Genomic DNA, 20,910 nt, shown 5'->3' with positions numbered 1-20,910 from the left:
AACAGCAATTATTATTACAATGGAAACAACTGGTGTTACAATACCAACAATTATTGTTTCATTGACTTTATTGTCATTAGTTGCTGTTGTAATAATTCGGTAAATTGTGAAAAAATCGGAATAATACGAAATATAATATGAATAACTAATAATAGTGTAATCATAATAAATAAACATTGTCTGTGAGTATATATATGTGGAGTTTAAAAATGTTTGCAAAATAGTATTTGTGATAAATATACTATGAAGTGTGATAGACTGTGTAAAGCATAATGAACTTATCATGATTTTGGAATGCGTTAGGGTTAAGGATACGTATTGTTCTGGTGAATTAGTAAATGTATTTGTTTCTGTGTCTGGATACGATATGGGTCGCAAATTTGATTCATCATACGACTCCAAGCGTGTGAATGTATCTGACACTGAATATGTGTTTGATTGAAAATATGTATTAGTCTGTGAAAATGTATTTGATTGAGAGAACGTGTTACTTTGTGAATATGTATTTGATTGAGAATATGTATTACTCTGTGAAAATGTATTTGATTGTGAAAATGTGTTTGATTGTGAAAATGTGTTTGATTGTGAATATGTGTTTGATGGTGTCGGCGTATATGGAAGTGTTGGAATCGGTGCGCAGCCTTCTGTCGGTGTGTCTTTGAGAGCTGTTAAGCCCCCAAACGTGTCACTAGAATAATAACTAAATACCATAACTGTCGTAGCTGGAATACCACTAAGTCCCAAGGTATGAAATGATGGTTCTGTTGTTCCATAAAAAATAAATACATTTAAGTGAATTACAGTCACCAAAAGCTAACATGTCAACCATGGTAAGTGAACTTGGAAAAATAATACTTTCTAGTGAAGAACAACTATTAAATGCAAATGTTGAAATAAACGATAATTTTTCACCAAGTGTTAAATCTGTTAAAGATGTACATGTATGAAAAGCTGAACTTTCAATAGAATCAACAGTATTTCCAAGAAATACTGACTGCAATAAAGTCCAAGAGTGAAAAGCACCATAAGGTACTGAAGTAGCTTCAAAAACTAAAAGATGAAGAGTGTAATCTTTATATTGAGAATAATCAGTTCCATCATAAAAATCATTTATTATGAGTGTGGAATTATCTGATATGAAATCCTGCTTTGAATAATAGAAGAAGAAACAGAGAAACATGGGAAAAAGTTTTGAAGCACACCCACTCACTTTTTAAGTAAATACAATTCAAATTATTCAATTATCGTCGTTTTTGACTCATTCAAAAAAGATGAACCCGTTGAGTATCTGCAGTTAAATTTTCTGTAAAACAGTTATTTTGGATTAACGGTCATGACTTGTCTATTATTTCTTCTTCTGTATCCCCTTCGCGAAGTTGACGACTCATCATGTAAAGGAATTCATCAAACTCGATTGTTCCATTTCCGTAATATCTTCTTCGTTTACCATATCTTGTATTTCAGCCTCAGAAGGATTTTGACCTAATGATCGCATTACAGTTCCTAATTCCTTAGCCGTAATTCTACCATCCCCATCCTTATCGAAGATATTGAATGCTTCACGGAATTCTGCAATTTGTTCAGGTGTTAAGTTGAGATCTTCAGACATGTCTTGCGCTTTACAACTGTTGTAAACTGACATTTTTCAAATAAATGAAGAAATCATGTTATTGGAGTCTAGTTAGAATATTATCTTACGTTTGATATTTATCGCAGTAAAGGTAATTCCAATTTGACAGTACCCACTAAATTGTAAATTAAAAAAATCAGAAATTTGTGACATAATTCCATAATCTTTTGCAATATTTTTCAAACCCACATACTTTATTTCCTACTGTTCACCACCTCTGTCCAAATATCTAACTTTCATTTCAAATATTTTTTTCCAGTTTCGATAGAAAATTTTGAATTATTTTTGATCGAAAACAGTAAAAAAAAATTTTTCATTGCATTAAGACAGAAATTTATTTCTGGTGTTTTATGTTTTGAGCTCCGGTAATAAGAAATATTCAAAAAATTTAGAGTTCTCATTTGGGGACAAAATCATGTTTCCAAAAGAACTGTTCACACCAAGAAAAATTTCACCCAAAAAAGTTCGAAAAATAAGTTTACACTATATCACATGAAATGATACTTCAAAGTACTACTTGAGAACTCTAAAAAAATCAATTAAAACAAGAAAAATGTATGGCAAGAAAGAATATGTGAATACAGATCAAAAAGTCTGTTCAGTAACCCACACTACATGAACTATTGTTCTACCACAACATTGAGATCAGACAATACTTTTAATGATCATATAGGCAAAAACAACGAAATAGATTCAAAACATGGAAAGATTATTTTATTGAATGAGTGTTATGATTGGAACATAAAATAATATAACAAATTTATGTGCTCATAAATGCAAACCAAAATAGCATTATTACATTTATGAATTTAAATTCAAATTTTTGAATAAAATGAAAAATATCAATCAGAGAGTTCATGAAAACCAGTTATTTCTATTTTAACACTATTGCAATTCAGCAGTGATATCATTCTTAAATTATCAAAATATTATAAATCATTTTAATAAATATCAAATCATTTAAATAAATATCAAATCATTTAAATATATTATAAATCATTTAAATAAATATCAAATCATTTAAATAAATATCAAATCATTTAAATATATTATAAATCATTTAAATATATTATAAATCATTTAAATATATTATAAATCATTTAAATAAATATCAAATCATTTAAATAAATATCAAATCATTTAAATAAATATCAAATCATTTAAATAAATATTAAATCATATAAATAAACATTAAATCATTCAAACAAATTATAAATTTTTAAAATAAATTTCAAATTTTCAAAATAAATTTCAAATTGTTATAATAAATTACTTGAAGATTAAGGTCAATTCCTTTTTGTTCTTTAAGTAATTTAACAATATCAATATGATTATTTTCATTTGCATATATTAATGCAGTTTTGAAACAAATGAATAAATTCTAAATGATTTAAACAAATGTTAAATTACAAAAAAGCTCATCAAATTAAACAAACAAATATCTTTTGTATTAAGATCAATTCCTTTATGTTTAAGAAGTAATTTAACAATATCAAAGTGATTATTTTCCGCTGCATACATAAGTACTGTTTTATATCATTAAAATGAATTCCAAATTAATAAAATAAATATTAAATTCTTATAATAGATACGAAATTAAACAATTAATCATTATGAGCATTAACATCAATTCCTTTCTGATCAAGAAGTAATTTAACTATATCAATGTGATTATTTTCATAAGCGATAAGAAGTGCTGTTTCAAATCATTTAAATAAATGTTAAATTTAAATGATAAATATTAAATCACTATAATAAATATCATATTAAAAAATTAAATATCTTTTATATTAATATCAATTTTGTCTTGTTCTAGAAGTAATTTAACAATATCAAAGTGATTATTTTCAGCAGCATAAATAAGTGCTGTTTTATATCATTAAAATGAATTCCAAATTAATAAAATAAATATTAATATTAAAAAAAGTAAAAAAATGTTTTTTATATTAACATTAATTTCTTTTTGTTCAAGAAGTATTTTAACAATTTCAAAATAACCATTTTCTGCAGCATCTATAAGCGCTGTTTTAAATCATTATAATAAATACAAAAGGATTTAAATATATCCAAAATTATATTAATAAATATTTTTTTCATTAATATTAACTTCATTTTGCCCAATAAATAATTTGACAATTTGAAGATTACCATTTTCAGATGCATACATAAATGCTGTATAAAATGATTATAATAAAAATCAAACACATAAAATATATATTAAATTATTACATTAAATATCAATTTGTTTTAATAAACATCTTTTATATTAGAATTAATATTTTTTTGTCTGAGAAGTAATTTAACAATTTCTAAATAATTATTTTTAGTTGCATATATATGTGCTGTTTCAAATTAAGGAATTAAATTCCAAATGAATAAAACAAATAACAAAAAATTAAAATAAATATCGAATTTATCATATAAATATTTGTTTGATTAATATTTATTTCTTTTTGTTGTAGTAATAATTTAACGACTTCAATATATCCATTATCAGCTGCATACATAAGTGCTGTTTCAAATCATTGGAATAAGCACCAAATTATAAAAGCGAACCAAAAATTATGTATACTAATATTAAATATAGTAAATAAATATTTGTTTCGTTAATATTAATTCCTTTTTGTTCTAAAAGTAATTTAACTACTTCAACATAGCCATTTTCAGATGCATACATAAGTGCAGTTTTAAATAATTTAAATAAGTTCCATATGATTAATATTGATATTAAATAATGTGATTAAATATTTTTGGCATTAATATCAATTCATTTTTGTTCTAAAAGTAATTTAACTATTTCAACATAACCATTTTCAGATGCATACATAAGTGCTGTTTGAAACAATGAAAAGAAACACCAAATCAATGATATCACGCATTAGTTAATCGGAATAAACGCGAAAAATAATTAATTTATGTTTTTCATATTGATATCGATTTCCTTTTGTTGAATAGTATATTTTAATAATTCTAAATTTCCTGCATGAACTGATTCAAGGATATTAATTTTTATATTACTTTTATATTGTAAATACAATACAAGAAATATATTTCCTGTTAATGCAGCATTTTCTAACATTGAACAATTGGTTTTCATTCCTTCATTTTCTAAAAATGAAAAAATTTCAAAATTATTATATTTTACACATTGAATTCCTAATACAGCTAAATCATTAATTTTTATCATATTCTTTTCATAGAAATAATGAAAAACATCATTTCGATGGAATTTAATTGCTGTTTCATAAACATCTTCAAATTTCGTATGATACTGTTCACATAAATGAATAATTTCTAAGTTTCCACCTGCAATTGCATATTTACCTGTTTTATTTACAGTAGCTTCATTCATAAGTAAATATTTAAAACATTTTTCTGCAGAAAAAAATGCTGCATAATCAATTAATGTAACATTCTTTTGATTAATAAATGAACATCTTTCATAAAGTGATGGTTCAATTGTTTGATTAAAATCAAAATTTGGTTGTGATGATATTTCTTGAAGTTTTTCAATTTCATCATTTCGAATGATTTTTGATATTTTACTTGGATTAACTCCTTCTTTAATGTATTGCTTATGAAGTTCCCAATCATTCTTTGAAAGTTCATCAATGTTTGTAATGAATTGTCGGTAAAAGAGTGGTTGGTTATAATATGTAAGAGTATTACTTCTTTTAATTTGTTCTTTTGTTTTAAAATAACAGAAATAAAACGAATCTTTATGTTGAACAATTTCTTGATCAATTAATTCTTGTTCTATCAACTTTTGAAGAAGATAATTTGATTCTTGTGTATTACATTTGATTACCAAAAACAGAAAATATTTGTGAACTTTTTGCTTCTAATTTTTCATGTTTTTCGATTTCTGTTAAATATTCAAAGAAAACATTAAATTCTTCTTTTCTTGACATAAAAGAATAATAAACAAAACGACATATTGCAAAATTAAATGAGTATGGAAAAGATCGTTGGAATAAACTCATTGTGTTTTGAACGGATATATCAACATTTGATTTATTTAAATTGTCTATTATATTTTCAATATTTATCATACTTTGAAGTTGGGATTTTTTTTCTTCAAATGTTTTTGTGTCCTTTTTATGAGATACATTATCTTCATTAATGTCTGATTGATTTCTTTCATCAGTTGAATCACTTTGAGTTTTTTGAAAATTGTAAAAATTTATTAACATTCGATTTTGATTGATTAAAACATTAATTAAAAGAATAAATAGATTAATAAGTTTGGAATTACTTTCATTGTGAAATATTTTGAGAAAAGTTTTAATTTGATTATGAAAGTTCTTTGTTTGTTCTTGACCTAGAATTAAACAGCCATCTTCTATACTTTTGGCGTATGTGAACAGTTTATAGAATTCTGGTATGTTTTCGTAATTTTCCATTGATGAAACCTTATTCAATGTTTAAACTGACAAGAATAAAAGTGCTATATGGTAGGCACGTGTCTTTCAAATTTTGATTGGTTTCAACGGCTGCTGACGAAAAGTGCCTGACTTCACTTTCTCCACTTTTTGAGTGAAATCATAAAATTTTTTGTATGAGATTCAAAAAGTGAATTTTACAACGAGTAGAAGAAAATTTTATATGAGAGCTATCAAAAAGTGGGCTTTGTACTGAATTTTTAATTTCTTTACTTTTTGATACAACATTGAAAGTCATGACTTCCCGAAATACAAAAAGTCGATGGTATAAACTTGTCAAAAAGTTAATAATGTAAATAACATAAAAAGTCGCTGGGTAAATAAATCAAAAAGTTATCGAAGACGTTCGTTTTTCATATAAAATTAGACGAATTAATCTTAATTGTAGATTTTCAACAAACAAAAAAAAAATATATCGTATATTGTAATATATCCATGAATATATAAAAATTTACATAAAAATTGAATAGCCAACTTATAATAGTATTATAAATCGACAGAATGTAATAAATTTGAAAATAAATATACGAACCTCATGAAGTATGGTTTGGTGAAATGCATTCAAAATTCCAATGAACAACTCATTCTTTAAAAAGTACATTAAAAATATGAATATATTTGAAAATGATATAAAACATGAATGAAAATATTTACACAAAATATCAATTTATTTATAAAAAATTTTCTTCTTAAAGAAGAAAATATTCAAAACATTTTTCCAAAATTCTAATTTTTATAACAACCAAATGTTTTCAATTCACAAAATATTTGCATTCACATAATTTTATGTTTTTATTCTGTTTTTATAGCCATTGATCTTTTTCATTAGTTGCTAATTCTTGGAATGTTCTATCGATTTGTTTTGCTTCGATTATTCCTTCTGATTCTGTTTTTGCTTCTTTTGCTAAGTGCTTCATTTTTTTATTTCTCTCCATAAATATAATAATTCCAACAATAAGAAGAATTACGAAAACTGATGAACAAATTATTGCTATCATCGTAATTTTGGAAATATTTTTCGAATTATTTTCATTTTGCAAATCGGAATAAATAATATAATCAGTATAATAACTGATACAAGTTGAAAATCGAACAATTCCAAATAAATAACTTACGAATATTGTGGGAAAGTAATAAATACTTGAACCAGAATATGAAATAATAAATGTATTAACATGTGATATATTTAATATAGTTAATGAGATGGAAGGTGATATTGTAAATATTAATGAGAAGGAAAATTCAACAAATGAATGGGAAATGCTTCTTGTAAATGTATTACTCAGTGAATATGTATTTGATTGTGAAAATGTATTACTCAGTGAATATGTATTTGATTGTGAATAAGTACTACTCAGTGAATATGTATTAGATGGTGAAAATGTATTACTTTGTGAATATGTATTTGATTGATAGAATGTATTACTTTGTGAATATGTATTTGATTGAGAGAACGTGTTACTTTGTGAATATGTATTTGATTGAGAATATGTATTACTCTGTGAAAATGTATTTGATTGTGAAAATGTGTTTGATTGTGAAAATGTGTTTGATTGTGAATATGTGTTTGATGGTGTCGGCGTATATGGAAGTGTTGGAATCGGTGCGCAGCCTTCTGTCGGTGTGTCTTTGAGAGCTGTTAAGCCTCCAAACGTGTCACTAGAATAATAACTAAATACCATAACTGTCGTAGCTGGAATACCACTAAGTCCCAAGGTATGAAATGATGGTTCTGTTGTTCCATAAAAATAAATACATTTAAGTGAATTACAGTCACCAAAAGCTAACATGTCAACCATGGTAAGTGAACTTGGAAAAATAATACTTTCTAGTGAAGAACAACTATTAAATGCAAATGTTGAAATAAACGATAATTTTTCACCAAGTGTTAAATCTGTTAAAGATGTACATGTATGAAAAGCTGAACTTTCAATAGAATCAACAGTATTTCCAAGAAATACTGACTGCAATAAAGTCCAAGAGTGAAAAGCATCATAAGGTACTGAAGTAGCTTCAAAAACTAAAAGATGAAGAGTGTAATCTTTATATTGAGAATAATCAGTTCCATCATAAAAATCATTTATTATGAGTGTGGAATTATCTGATATGAAATCCTGCTTTGAATAATAGAAGAAAAAAAATAGAAACATGGAAAAAAGTTTTGAACAAAAGCCTTCCGAATTTTATTACAAAAAGATACATTAATCAACCGATTTGACTCAAAAATTGCTCACAAAAAATGGCATTTTTAATAATTGAAAAAAATAAATTTTTATTCATTTTTAAGTTTTCCTTCAAGAAAATTCCGCAGCCAATTTGGGGGTGTTTTTTGGTTTGGCTTTCCCTTATCTGTCAACAGCCCCTCCTTTATCAACCTTTTTCTTTCCAAAGCGACAGGGCCCAAACCCCATTTTTTCGGATACGTGCCTCTATCCATAATAACTCTTTTTATATTTGCAACAACGCCATGTTCCAAAGACATTATTAAATTCGAAGGAATTTGTGCAATACCTAAAGCTATTGCTTCACCTTTTGTGGAAATTAAAATAATTAGTTCACCAGTTTCAATGTTTGGATCATATCGAATAATACCTGGAATCATTACCTTGGCCCCATGACATACAGCATCGACACACGTGTCTTTGATCACGATTCGTTTGTATTCTGTTAACATCCACTCTAACGGTCGCACAACTCGTCTGATGTACGACTCGTCTTTGTGCTTGTCGAGAAGCCATTTGGAGTCCAGAACGTCGTACATGGTCACAAGGCCACTTTCTTCTGTGATGTTTCCTGTTCGTGTACGTCGAAGTTCTGCCATTTCTCCACCAACTTTACATACTAAACCTATATGTTCACAAAGAACTCGGATATATGTACCAGCTTCACATGAAACTCTGAGAATTGCAAGTTTTTGTTCTGGATCATACTCAACTATTTGATTGGAATATATATGACGAACACGAAGCTCTTTTTTGACAGCAGAAACTAATGGAGGACATTGATAGACACGGCCTGTAAGGAATTTAACAGCAGACTCAAGTTCTTGGAGAGGAACTGTATCATGAAGTTTTAGTACAGTTACATATTCTTTGCCTGCATTTTGTTGTGATTTGGCTATACGAGTGGCTCTGTTGAGACAAATGATAAGAACACCAGTAACTTTTGGATCTAATGTTCCAGAATGACCGGTTTTATCAACTTTTAAAATTTGTTTAACCCAAGAAACAATTTCGTGTGATGATGGATTAGCTGGTTTGTCAAGATTAATTACTCCGTATTTCAGATGTTCATTAAGTGGTCGTTTAAGTGGAGAATAACCATCTGGAAGAGCTGTAAAGCTCCCCGCTTTTACGCAAAGTTGAGTGTAGTTCTTCAAGAGCAAAGGCCATTTTGAGGTATCTGGGATTTCGCTCATTGGAGAGAAATCAGTGGTCAATACAAATCAAAACAAAGTTATTCAATTATATTTGATAAGTTTACATTGCACGTTATTTATTTGAAAAGTGACAACAATCGCAAGCACAAGTGCTCAGATTTCAATGTACTCAAGTATCCAAGAGTAAATATTTTATCGAAAAAAGAGATGTTTTCACAAACAAAACGGAGAAAATCTGTTTACTTTCCGATGTGCGGTAATTGCATCAAAAGATTTCTGATACGGAGTTCAACACTTGGCATGTGCTCAGCGACTGTTAAACCAACAATGTCGAATTTCTCGTGAATTCCGTTGATAATTTCAATTACTTCTTTTGTGAATAATCCATTTGGATCCTTTCCTACTGCAGCAATAAGATCAGTGGGATCTATTACATCAAGGTCAAGATGAATTACAACGTGTTTAGCTTTGATGGATTCAAGGAATTTGATCACAGATTCTTTATCTTGGCGATATGCTTCAACAGAAATCGACCTTAAGCCGTAACCTTCCGAACGAGGAATGGCTGGGTTGTTAGGATCTGGACGAAGACCAACAATTATTGCTCGTTTTGGATCTGCAACTCCAGGGGCAGCCTCAATGAATTCTTTGTCTCCCTTCCCGCAAACAAGAGCAAGAGCCATTGCGTGATAACCAGTGTATGCATCTCCAGGTTCGCCCATATCTGGATGTGCATCAATCCAAACAACAGCATAATCGTCTGGGTGTTTGTTAATAAGATACTTGAAAGGAACAACACTGACTGAGCATTCTCCACCAAGTGTAACTATTCTTACTGGATTTGCTTCATTGATCATTTCAATTGCTTTTTTGTGTTGACGAAGAAGAACTTGTCTAGCAAAGATACCGTTTTCTGTTGCGACGTCATCAACATTCATTTCAACAGGGATAGTAATTTGTTTGTCTGTTTTTGGTGCAAGAAAGTTAAGCAATTGGGATCCGAGTACGTACCCTGTTGTTGCGTCACTGCGCTCGAGCTCAGGGCAATATGAGCAAATGTTATTTGTTTCACCCCCTTGCCATTGAGGGAAAACGACCCTTAAAGCAGACATTCAGGAGAAGTGAAGTGAAAACCGCAATATTTATCGTAAGGTTATCAATTTTCAAACGAACCAGATTTTTAACTTTTTGTAAAAGGATATTGAATTCTGAAACTCACATTTTATGACAACGGTTTGACTTTTTGTATGATTTTACATCGTACTTAGATAATAATGTGAGCTGAACAGATAAGATAAAATTTAATTTGTTCAAGATCAAAAAGCATGCTGTTGATTTTTTATAAAATAATCAATATTATTGAATATTTTATGTTGAAACTAAAATATCAGACATATTAAAACACATTTTAGAGCAAAAAAAATGACATGAATTTATTTTATTTTGAAAAATATCTAAAAATTATGCAAATAATTCGATTCCTTCTTGTGAAACAATTGTTAATTTTGGTGTTGATCAATATATATATATATATATATATATAAAATAATGAATTTTATATTAAGACGACGCAATATCTTATTCGCAAAATGGATATTCAAATTCCACCTTTTAAATCATTTCAGAGTTCACGGATAAAGAAATTACCACAAAGATTCAGAAGAAAATAGAACATAACATTTTATAAGTTTGTAGTATTATACACAAATTCGAAGAAAATTACATTTATAAATGTTATTTTATATATAATTTCTATCTATTAACAAAATATTAATTGCTAATTTAACCAATACAATCAATTGATTTCTTTCTTTTAGATGTAAATTTTCACTGTGTACTCATTTTCCATGATATATCGGAATTCATTACATAAAATTTCTTCGCATAAACTCTTTAACATCTGCATATTAATATAAACATTTTTTTTTTTTCCCCCAAGTTTCAAATTTAACTTTTTTGTATTATTTATATTGTTTATATTTGATAATCGGAGAACTTATCTTAATAGATCCTGTTCATTTTACATAATAAGATTTAGAAAAAAATGCAAAAATAAAGTCAACTATTTGTTCATTAATATTTCGGTTGAGTTTTTTTTATTAATTTTTTTGAATTTGATTAATTATATCATTAAATATAATAGGATCAATACTTTGTGCTTCAATGATATTTTCGTTAATATTATTAAGTGCACTTAATTCTTTATTCAACGATTTGATATTGAGTTCTTAAATTTTATATAAGAATTTTATACAATCTTATTGCTGAGATATGTCTTGTTTGATTTGTAAAATTATTGCTTTTCATCATTAAAGCTAAACTTGAATTGAATCAACGAATTGATTGGAAATCTTTTTGATAATTTCCTGGGCTGCTTGGTTTTTCATATCTACATTATCACTATTCATATAAGCAAAATGACTTTGAAGTGTTGAATTTTTTCTCCATTTCAAAAATAGGTTTTTTAAAGTTACATCACTTTGAATTTGTTTGCCTAGTTTATTTTCGGTTTAACTCAACCAATATTTTGAGAGCTTTATCTAAAAAAGACTTTTTGGCTGTTCAAAGCTATCGTTTTAGTCAAATGAATAGCATTTGATCGCATGAAGCGGTTTCACCTTCCATTATTGTGTTGATTTTATTCGTTACATTGAATTTTTTGCCCTTTAAAGGGGTTTGAAAAGTGACATAGCCAAATAGATGGAACCATTGAAAACCCTCGAGCAAGAAATCCAAAAATATTCTGGATTTCCAAATGATGAACTTGCTGAAAAATGCTCAAAAGTCGTTACTAAGCTAAGTGATGAAGCTCAATGTTGCGTTGGACTTTTCTTTGCTATGAGCGATGATGAAGATACACAAGCAAAATCTAGATCAATATTATCTAGACTAAGAGACAAACATGATAAATCACCACCATACATGCTTTTAAAGTGGATTCTTCAAATTCAAAATGAAAAAGATATAAATGGAAATATTGAAAAACAAATTGAAGACTGGGCTGGGAAGCATCCTGACAATATCATATACTCAAGGGCTGTTCTTTGGTTAAAGTCACGATCAAAGGATAACATAGAGTTAATTGGATTTTACGTTCAACACTTAGAAAACTTTTGGAAAGATGACCTTTCTTGGGGAAGGCTTGGGGAGCTCTATGCCAAAGAAAAGTTATATGAAAGATCTACTTTTTGTTTTGATGAAGCAATTGGAATTGATCCAAACTGCAGTGAATACTATAAAAATGCTGCAAAATACCGCCTCATGATAAACAGTGACGATGAAGAAACTCAAAAGAAGAGAAATGACATTGCAATCAAGCAACTTTGCCGATGCGTCACAATGAATGAAAAAGACACTGAAGCTTGGAAATTGCTTATAGAAAACACAACTGACAAAGCTAAAAAGGACAAGTATACTGCATACGTAAAATCATTGAAGTTAGTAATTGAATAATTGCATTTACTATATGAATAAATCTAAAATCCAACCCACAAAATGAATGAAAAGTAAATGAATTGTAAATATGTGATATTATATGAAACATTAATGTTCATACATTTAGTAAACTTTCAAATTATTATAAGATTAAGTTAAATTATTCATTGCATGGATATTGTTATTAATTAGGTGATTCTGTTTTATTGAGATTTTTTGCATTTTTTTGGGGTTCGTGAAATCGATAAATTTGAGTGAAAATTGATCGTATACTATACATCGGACGTTTATTTTATATTAAAAACTGGCTTATCGTTTCGATTATTTCTCTTCAGTTTCCTTTTTTTTTTACAATTTTTCTACAGTTATTATTTATAATTATCATAAAGATTTGCTGGAGAAAGTGGATATAAAACTTTTTAACATTAAATTTCCTTTTTTAGGGTTAAACACCAAAAAGCATGACAACAGTTGTGTCCTTTGAATGACGGTTTTGACACGAGTTAAATGGTCAGACAATTCGACTTCATATCATGTCGAATCGAAATGCAATATCAAATTTAATTGCACAAGATTTAGAAGGATGCATTGGAAAGTTTTCTCCAACAGATGTATTTCCATGTATTTTTTGTTCCTTTGAAAGCAATGATCCTCTTCAATGCTTGAACCACATGAATACTCAACATAATTTTGTAATTTCCAATCTTTCATCTCTAGCAATGCTTCCAAGCTACCTCCAAGATTGGCGTATCCATTCTCCACCACTTATCGAAGCCAAAATTTATGGAAGTGTCAAACAAACGATTGATCCAACAAGCCCTGAAGAAAAATCTCTTCGTAGGCTACTTCACAAGATGCTTTTAGATCGCACAATGGCACAACACGAATATGAACGAACAACCAAAATCGATAATATTCCATGTCTCTTTTGCAAGGACAGTTTTAGTGGCACATGGCATCAATATCTTCAGTGGCTCTTTGAAGTCCATCGTTTTAACCCTGGTCGTCCACAAAATCTTGTTTACATCGAAGATTTAATTAATCATCTTCGCTCAAAGATCAACAGCAACCGTTGTATTCACTGCGACCAACACTTTGATAAGCCACATCTTCTTCGTGCTCACATGAAGAAGAAGCCACATGACAAAATTCCAGATTCTCGATATTACGATAAGTTTTATATGGTCAATTATCTCGAAGAAGGTAAGAAATGGCAAGACATAGCACAAGATGGCGATGCAGAAGGTGGTCCCGAATCTATCGAAGAAGGGCTTAAAGATTTCGGAGATCTCAGTGAAGGCGAAGAAACAAAATGCCTCATTTGCGACTTAGTTTCGTTTTCTCCGCGCGAAACAATTATGCACATGAGGCGCTACCATGGATTCTACATGAACGAGATAAAGAATGCGGTCGGAGGCGATTTTTATAAGTTGGTAAGGTTCGTTAACTACGCACGAAAAATGAAAAATGAGAAAAGATGTTTCGTGTGTGCGCAGCCTGTGTTAGGTAATTATGCCGAACATATACATTTACATGATTCGAAGGTTCCAAACAATTTGCCGCAGTTTGTTGACGATAAGGAACTGTTGATACCGGTAATACCGTCTGATCCTTTGCTGACGGTGCTTGAAGACTTTGATTAAATATTTATCCCGTTGAAGCTTTTGGAAACATATTTTTTCATAAAAATAAAATGAGACATTTCAGAAATCGCCAAAATATGTTCGAAACATTTTGTCAAAGCTCCTGAAAGAACCTGAAGCTGAAAAAGTAACATATTCAGAAACCCATTTTGTTATCGCGCATTTTTTCGAAATTTTTTCACTGAAAATTGAATAAAACAGTTAACTGTTATAACTGGTGGAAAAAAATCGGTAGTATCGGTTTCACTTTTTGAACGTGATTCTATCAAAACCGATCAAAAAATGCTGAATGCCCCCCTGATTTTTTACAACCAGTTTGTTTGGAAACAATTTAATAGTTTATTCTAATAGATTTTTGGATCAAGTAAACTCATTAAAAACTCATAATAAAGCATTGAAAAATAGAAACACTATATAATTTTACTCGGAAAAATTTTTCCGAAATTCATCAGAAGAAATCAAGTAATAACATAAATATTAATAATTTTAATTTAATATATATTATTATCATGATTTTCAAATTTACGATTTTCAATATCCTAAGAATTATTTAGTAGATGTCTTTGTAATTTTTTTCTATGAATTTAGATTTTTGAATATACCTACATCACTTTTTGTGAGCATATTAATGTTTTTTTCGAAAATAATAATTTTCTCTCATTGATGATGTATTTTTTTATAAATTATGAAAATTATCTGATTATTCGAGTTAGAAAGATCAAAATAAAACAAAATTGTTTTTATTGTCTTATCCAAATTCACCTGAACCTTCATAGTCATAATTATCAATGAACCCATACTTGTCCATTTTTTCTCTCAAAAATTCTCCGTTGATTAATTCTCGTTCGGGATATATGGAGAAATTGATCAATATTAAAACCATCGATTTCAAATGCTAAACGATTGTTTTCTGAAATCGTTGCTTTTTCGATTGATTTCAATCCCCTTGCAATTCGATCTATAATTGTTTCTTTATTATATTTTGATGTTACTCTCAACATCTCTTTTTTGAACACTCCAAACGTTGAAAGATGTGTAATGAATGTGGAGATGGGTACCCAGTTAACCGCCATCAACTTTTGAATGAAACGATACGTGGGGCATCTCGAAACGGTTCACTAACATTTTCAATCGAACGGTACCCAGTTTTAATTGAGTACCCATTTTTAGATATTGATAATACATTCAAATTTAAATGGAACAAAATGTCATATTTCGGTTTCATAGAAGTTGGAGAAAAAGCTAATGAATTTTAATTATCTATCTTCTGATGGCGTAGAATGTGAATTCACATGGTTATATCAGATGGTTATATCAGTTCTTGAAGATCAACAAGTAATGCCACTTTTTGCTCAAAAAGTGTCTCCGCCAACGAATATTTTTTACAAAATTATTGAGAAAATAATTGATCTAATTTTAATATTAATTAATGATATAATTTACATGTCTATTTAATTAACTTCGAGAAAACAATAATTAATAATATGATATTTTGTATTTGGAAAACATAAATATTCTAACTAAAAATTACTCACGAAATCAAAAATAATAAAAACAAAATATCATAAATGATTCGATGATTGAAGTTAATATCTGAAAAATAATTCATATCACTCGAGCAAAAAGGGAAAAGCCAAAAATAAATAATCAATTTTTCTAATTTTTTGAGGATCAAACACTTTTTATTTAAAATGGTTAAACCCATCATTTTAATTTAACTATTTCTAAATTACCATTATTAGATGGTTTCATAAGTGCTTTCTTGAATGTTTTGGATAATTTCCGAATATAATTCTGAAACATAACATTAATCACCCAATTTCGATCGTGATCTGTATTTTTAATAAGTCAAGTTTCTGTAAGAGATAATATAAATAATGTAAGAAGGAATGTTAATCCATATATAGAAATTAAAATCAAAGTTTAATATGATTATTTTGTTATTAGATCAAAAAGGATAATGCATCAATCAACATGAGAGTCAATGTACATCTATATAATTGATATATAATAGGAAAGAAATTATTATACTATTAAAATTAGAATAACCATTATTCATATTATTATAAAAAATTGATTTGTAGGGATATTATAAAATATTCAAAGTATCCAAATTTAACAAAGAAAAGAAAATATTATTTAAAGGTGGGGTCCACTAAATTAAATAGAAAACGATTATTCGATAAATGCATAAACGGTCTCCTAGGAATTTTTGTCGAAAAAATCTTGTGGTTGAATGTAATACTTACGAATAAAAATAAACAATATTTCTACCTAATGATGTACTCATTGTTTATAGAAATATTAAGATTTTTGATAAAATATGACAGATAATTAAATATTATAATAAAATAAGATGAAAAAATCGTTCTTTTTATAAATTTTCCTTATATATGCATGGTCTTGAAAAAGAAGAAATTGAGAAAGAAGAAGAAAAGGAAGAAAATTAAGAAAAATGATGAATAAATCATCATGAATGCAAAATTCAATCCTGAAATTAATATGCCAAATTCCATTTAATAATGTGATAATATATTTTCTGAAACAAATTTAGAATCCAAGAAAATAAGATAGAAAAAACAAAAAACGCAATATGAATTAAATACAGCTCGTTGCAATTGCTTTTATAAGGTCAGCAAAACATCCGAAATTGAGAAGTTTACAAACCGTCTGCAAAAACAAATACCCCTAATGCAAAAGTAAACCCATTGATTTTTCTTTCGTTTTGCTGCTTCTGGGCTATTTTAATAAAAATTTCGCTCTGTTTTTTGAATCTTTTTTTTTGAATATTTAAGTGTCGATTTCACTAATCAGATTAAATATTATCAATAGTAAGTTATCATCATGATATTAATTATCCCGATAATACAATTAACATACTTTCATGATAAAAAATTGTATGAAATTTTTTATTTAAAAGACATGCATAAAACAATATAATTACCCAACGAGCGTTTTTCTGTACATATATATGCTTATAAACCTAGATCTCTTAATTCATTTGCTCTTGTGAAGAAAGCATTTGCCATAGATTTATGATAACTTGATAAGCAAAAATTGCGATTACTCCAATATTGCATCAACTCACCAGCAGATAAGACAGAATATTTTTTGGCAATATCTTCTGCTTCTGATGAATACATGATTTTCTCTGGCTCAGATGGGAGTCCTCCCATTTATAAAAATGAAATCCTAAAATTTTCCATGGAAAATTTTAATTAAAATGGCAAATTCTGCAAATTTTGAATTGCTGTAAAATTATCAATATGCAAATATTTTGTCATTGGTCACAATTTCAGTTTGATTTTGAACAAATACAATTTTGAGAATGAAAATTTTCATCAAAGATGCATGTTTAACTATCTAAATGCTCGTTGCACTAAAAAAAATCATCTTTAACTTAACAAATGAAAGTTTTGACAAAGCAATTCAACAAACAATGGAACTGTTTGATACATATTTTCCATACTCATTTAATTTAATAATAAGTAATTTGGTTTTTTATGCATTTTTATCACAAAGGAATGAAATTGAAATATGCCTGAATTATTTAAAAACGATTTATCTTTTAAAGTATTTTCTTCAAAATGCTAAGCGTATTAAAAACATTTTAGTATCTGCTAGCAGAATATATATTCAGAAAATAAAGAACTTATTGAATATTTTCTTAATCAAAGAGGGATTAATATTAATGCTATAGATGTATGTTTATATATCGAGTTTAATATTCCTTAATAAAATTTAAAAATTATATATATATATCAATTAAAACAGTATTACAATTAGAGAAAATTATCTGGAAATAATTGAAATACTTCTTCAACAAAAAGTTATTACCGTTAAAGATATTTATATGTTTTATTTTGTTTTTGTTTTGATCATTTCTTGTGTAAAAATAATATTTGGAAACAGTTTAAATTTTTTGAAACATCATTGATGAAAGCATCTGAAAATGAAAATTCAGAAATAATAAAAATATTGTTGAAAAGACTTGACATTAATGCTGAAAATGTTGATTTGTTTTGTTTAAATTTTATTTAAATAAATTGAAATTTTAAAATCATTTCTGGAAACTTATTATGTTATTTCAAACAGCACTTATCAAAGCATCTAGTCGAATATTAAAATAGTTGTTCTTTTAAATAAAATACAACATTTTTGTCAAATAGACTTTTCCGCAAAATTTTTTTTCTCATCAACAAAGTATCGAAAAAGTGACGCGTGCAAAACAAAATACCCCTCAGACAAAAGTAAATACCCAAAATTGAAAGGTTTACAAACAGGCAGAAAAACAGGGTATCCCGCTAGCAAAAAAATTGAATTCAAATCGATTAAATTGCATTCAAAATAAAAAAATTTCAAATGAATCGAGAGGGATGAATATAAGTGATAAAACAAAATAAATTACAAATATATAATTGCAAAATAAATCAAAATCAAATGATAGAAAGATATTGAAGATTTGAAGATGAAAATTTCAAATGTAATTCGCGAACACATTTCAATAAATATTAATATTATACTCTGTTTATATAATTTATACATCCATGTAATTTTTTCACTAATGATAAATTGGATTTGATCTATATAATTACGGATTAAATATATTTCAAAACCTATTTTCTTATTTTGACTTTTATGCTTTTTTCAATGAGTTTTAATCGGATTTTAAGATATTAAACAACATTATCTCAATAAATAAAGATAAACACAAAACACAAACCAAAGTACAAAGCTGAGACACAACATCAATTATAACCCCGCATTATTGAAAGATTCTGATTTTTGGACCCCAATAGAACTTTAGAATTTGTAAAAATGTAATAGAACGATTTTTTTCATCTTATTTTAATATAAAATTTGATTATTTGTCATATTTTATCAAAAACCTTAATATTTCAATAAATAAATAGTACATCATTAGGTAGAGGTATTGTTTATTTTTAATTGTATGTATTACATTCAACCACCGAGATTTCTTGGAAAAAAAACAAACCTTGGGGAGACCGTTTAGACCGCACCCCCGAGGTTGACATGATATAGTAAAAAATGGCCAGAACGAACAATAAGAAGGAAAAAGTGCGTAAGTAAATCATTTAATTTGAAGATGGAACTTTTTCTAATAATAAAGTTTTCAATATTGAATGACGATACACGTAAAGAATAAACATCAGAAAAAATAACCGAAATTTTATAGTTAAAACTGGGAGCCGCTCCGATAGATGAAATTGAATGATTGTTTTTGAGGAGAAATTACGGTTAGAGTGTCAACCGTCTGTTCTGTTCTTATATATTAGAATAATATGGGGAAACAAGACTAAAAATTGAAGGAATTTATTAATTTCGTCGTCATGTAAGTTAACCATTCAAATCTCTCAATTCTCAATTGGGACTTCCTCTAAATTGTGCTTCATTTTGAAAAAATGAAAAGTGACAGATTCACTTTTCGAATATTTGATTATTTAGAGTGGAAACAAAAAAATGAAAATTCTGTCGGAAGATGGGTACCCTAGGATCTGTTTCTGAGAAATAATCTGATAGGGTCTCGTGTAGTTCCATTTTGGACATTCCAGGTAATGGTCTTCGGTTTGTACGCTTCATTTTTTTGGAAATAAATGGATCTTAACGGTCTTAGCGTACTTTTAACGGTCGAAAAATCTATACTTTCTCAGTTCGATCCATAAATAACATACCAAATCACTTTTCATATCGGCTTTGAACGACCGATTATCCTCTGTATTCCCACTTTTTGAATATATTACTCAGAAATTGAATGATTCAGAATAAACTTCAGATTCTAAAAGTATTCAAATTTAGACAATGTGTGCTTGGTTTCATTTTATTTTAGAATACAGCTTCGCCAATGCACATGCCTAGTGATGATATCAATACAATAAACACAGGAGATAAAAATTTGAATGATTTATCAACCAGCTTGAAATTCTTAATTGAGCTTGAGAAAACTATATTCAGTTTAACCGAAGAAAATATGCAGCCATCCATTAAAAAAGTATTGGAATTATTCGATTCAAATTATCCCCATACATTTAATGTTGTTATAAGTAACATGGTTTATAATGCATTTTCATCACTAAAACATGAATTTGATATTTACTTAAATTTTTTAAAAACACTTCAAACGAAAGAAGAAGAAAATAATCAAATTGTCTATAAACTAATTTCAATTTTTATCAAACGTATAACTGAAATCAACACACAAGAATCATATTATTTACTTGAGAAACTAATTGAACAAAATTTAATTGATAAAAATATCACTAAAAATATTTATTCAAAATATTTTTCTCATTATAAAACAGAAGAAGAAAACCAAATCTACATAGCATTTGATTCTGATATAAATGATCCAATACTAAAATA

At 27.8% G+C, this 20,910-nt stretch overlaps 5 protein-coding genes across 5 annotated transcripts; 2 read left to right on the top strand and 3 right to left on the bottom strand.

Annotated features, from left to right (window-relative positions):
* Positions 1-1,387: 1,387 nt before the first annotated feature.
* GO595_010732 (Calmodulin) lies at positions 1,388-1,642 on the bottom strand (the record flags this gene model as incomplete). The annotated part of the gene is made up of 1 exon (XM_067913443.1): positions 1,388-1,642. The coding sequence occupies one exon, from the start codon at positions 1,640-1,642 to the stop codon at positions 1,388-1,390; it is 255 nt and encodes an 84-aa protein (XP_067769470.1).
* A 6,702-nt stretch (positions 1,643-8,344) lies between these two features.
* Positions 8,345-9,490, bottom strand: GO595_010731 (H/ACA ribonucleoprotein complex subunit 4; the record flags this gene model as incomplete). The annotated part of the gene is made up of 1 exon (XM_067913442.1): positions 8,345-9,490. The coding sequence occupies one exon, from the start codon at positions 9,488-9,490 to the stop codon at positions 8,345-8,347; it is 1,146 nt and encodes a 381-aa protein (XP_067769469.1).
* Positions 9,491-9,690: 200 nt separating this feature from the next.
* On the bottom strand, positions 9,691-10,563 carry GO595_010730 (arginase family protein; the record flags this gene model as incomplete). The annotated part of the gene is made up of 1 exon (XM_067913441.1): positions 9,691-10,563. One exon carries the CDS (start codon positions 10,561-10,563, stop codon positions 9,691-9,693), a length of 873 nt encoding a protein of 290 aa, XP_067769468.1.
* Positions 10,564-12,151: 1,588 nt separating this feature from the next.
* On the top strand, positions 12,152-12,904 carry GO595_010729 (uncharacterized protein; the record flags this gene model as incomplete). The annotated part of the gene is made up of 1 exon (XM_067913440.1): positions 12,152-12,904. The coding sequence occupies one exon, from the start codon at positions 12,152-12,154 to the stop codon at positions 12,902-12,904; it is 753 nt and encodes a 250-aa protein (XP_067769467.1).
* Positions 12,905-13,605: 701 nt separating this feature from the next.
* Positions 13,606-14,529, top strand: GO595_010728 (zinc finger protein; the record flags this gene model as incomplete). Its single annotated transcript, XM_067913439.1, has 1 exon — positions 13,606-14,529. The coding sequence occupies one exon, from the start codon at positions 13,606-13,608 to the stop codon at positions 14,527-14,529; it is 924 nt and encodes a 307-aa protein (XP_067769466.1).
* Between the last annotated feature and the right edge of the window lie 6,381 nt (positions 14,530-20,910).

This window comes from Histomonas meleagridis (genome assembly GCF_020186115.1).
Source record: "Histomonas meleagridis strain 2922-C6/04-10x chromosome Unknown scaffold_61, whole genome shotgun sequence".
NCBI lineage: Eukaryota > Parabasalia > Tritrichomonadida > Dientamoebidae > Histomonas > Histomonas meleagridis.
Note: the sequence above shows the minus strand (reverse complement) of the source record. Positions and strands in the feature narration are given on the sequence as shown.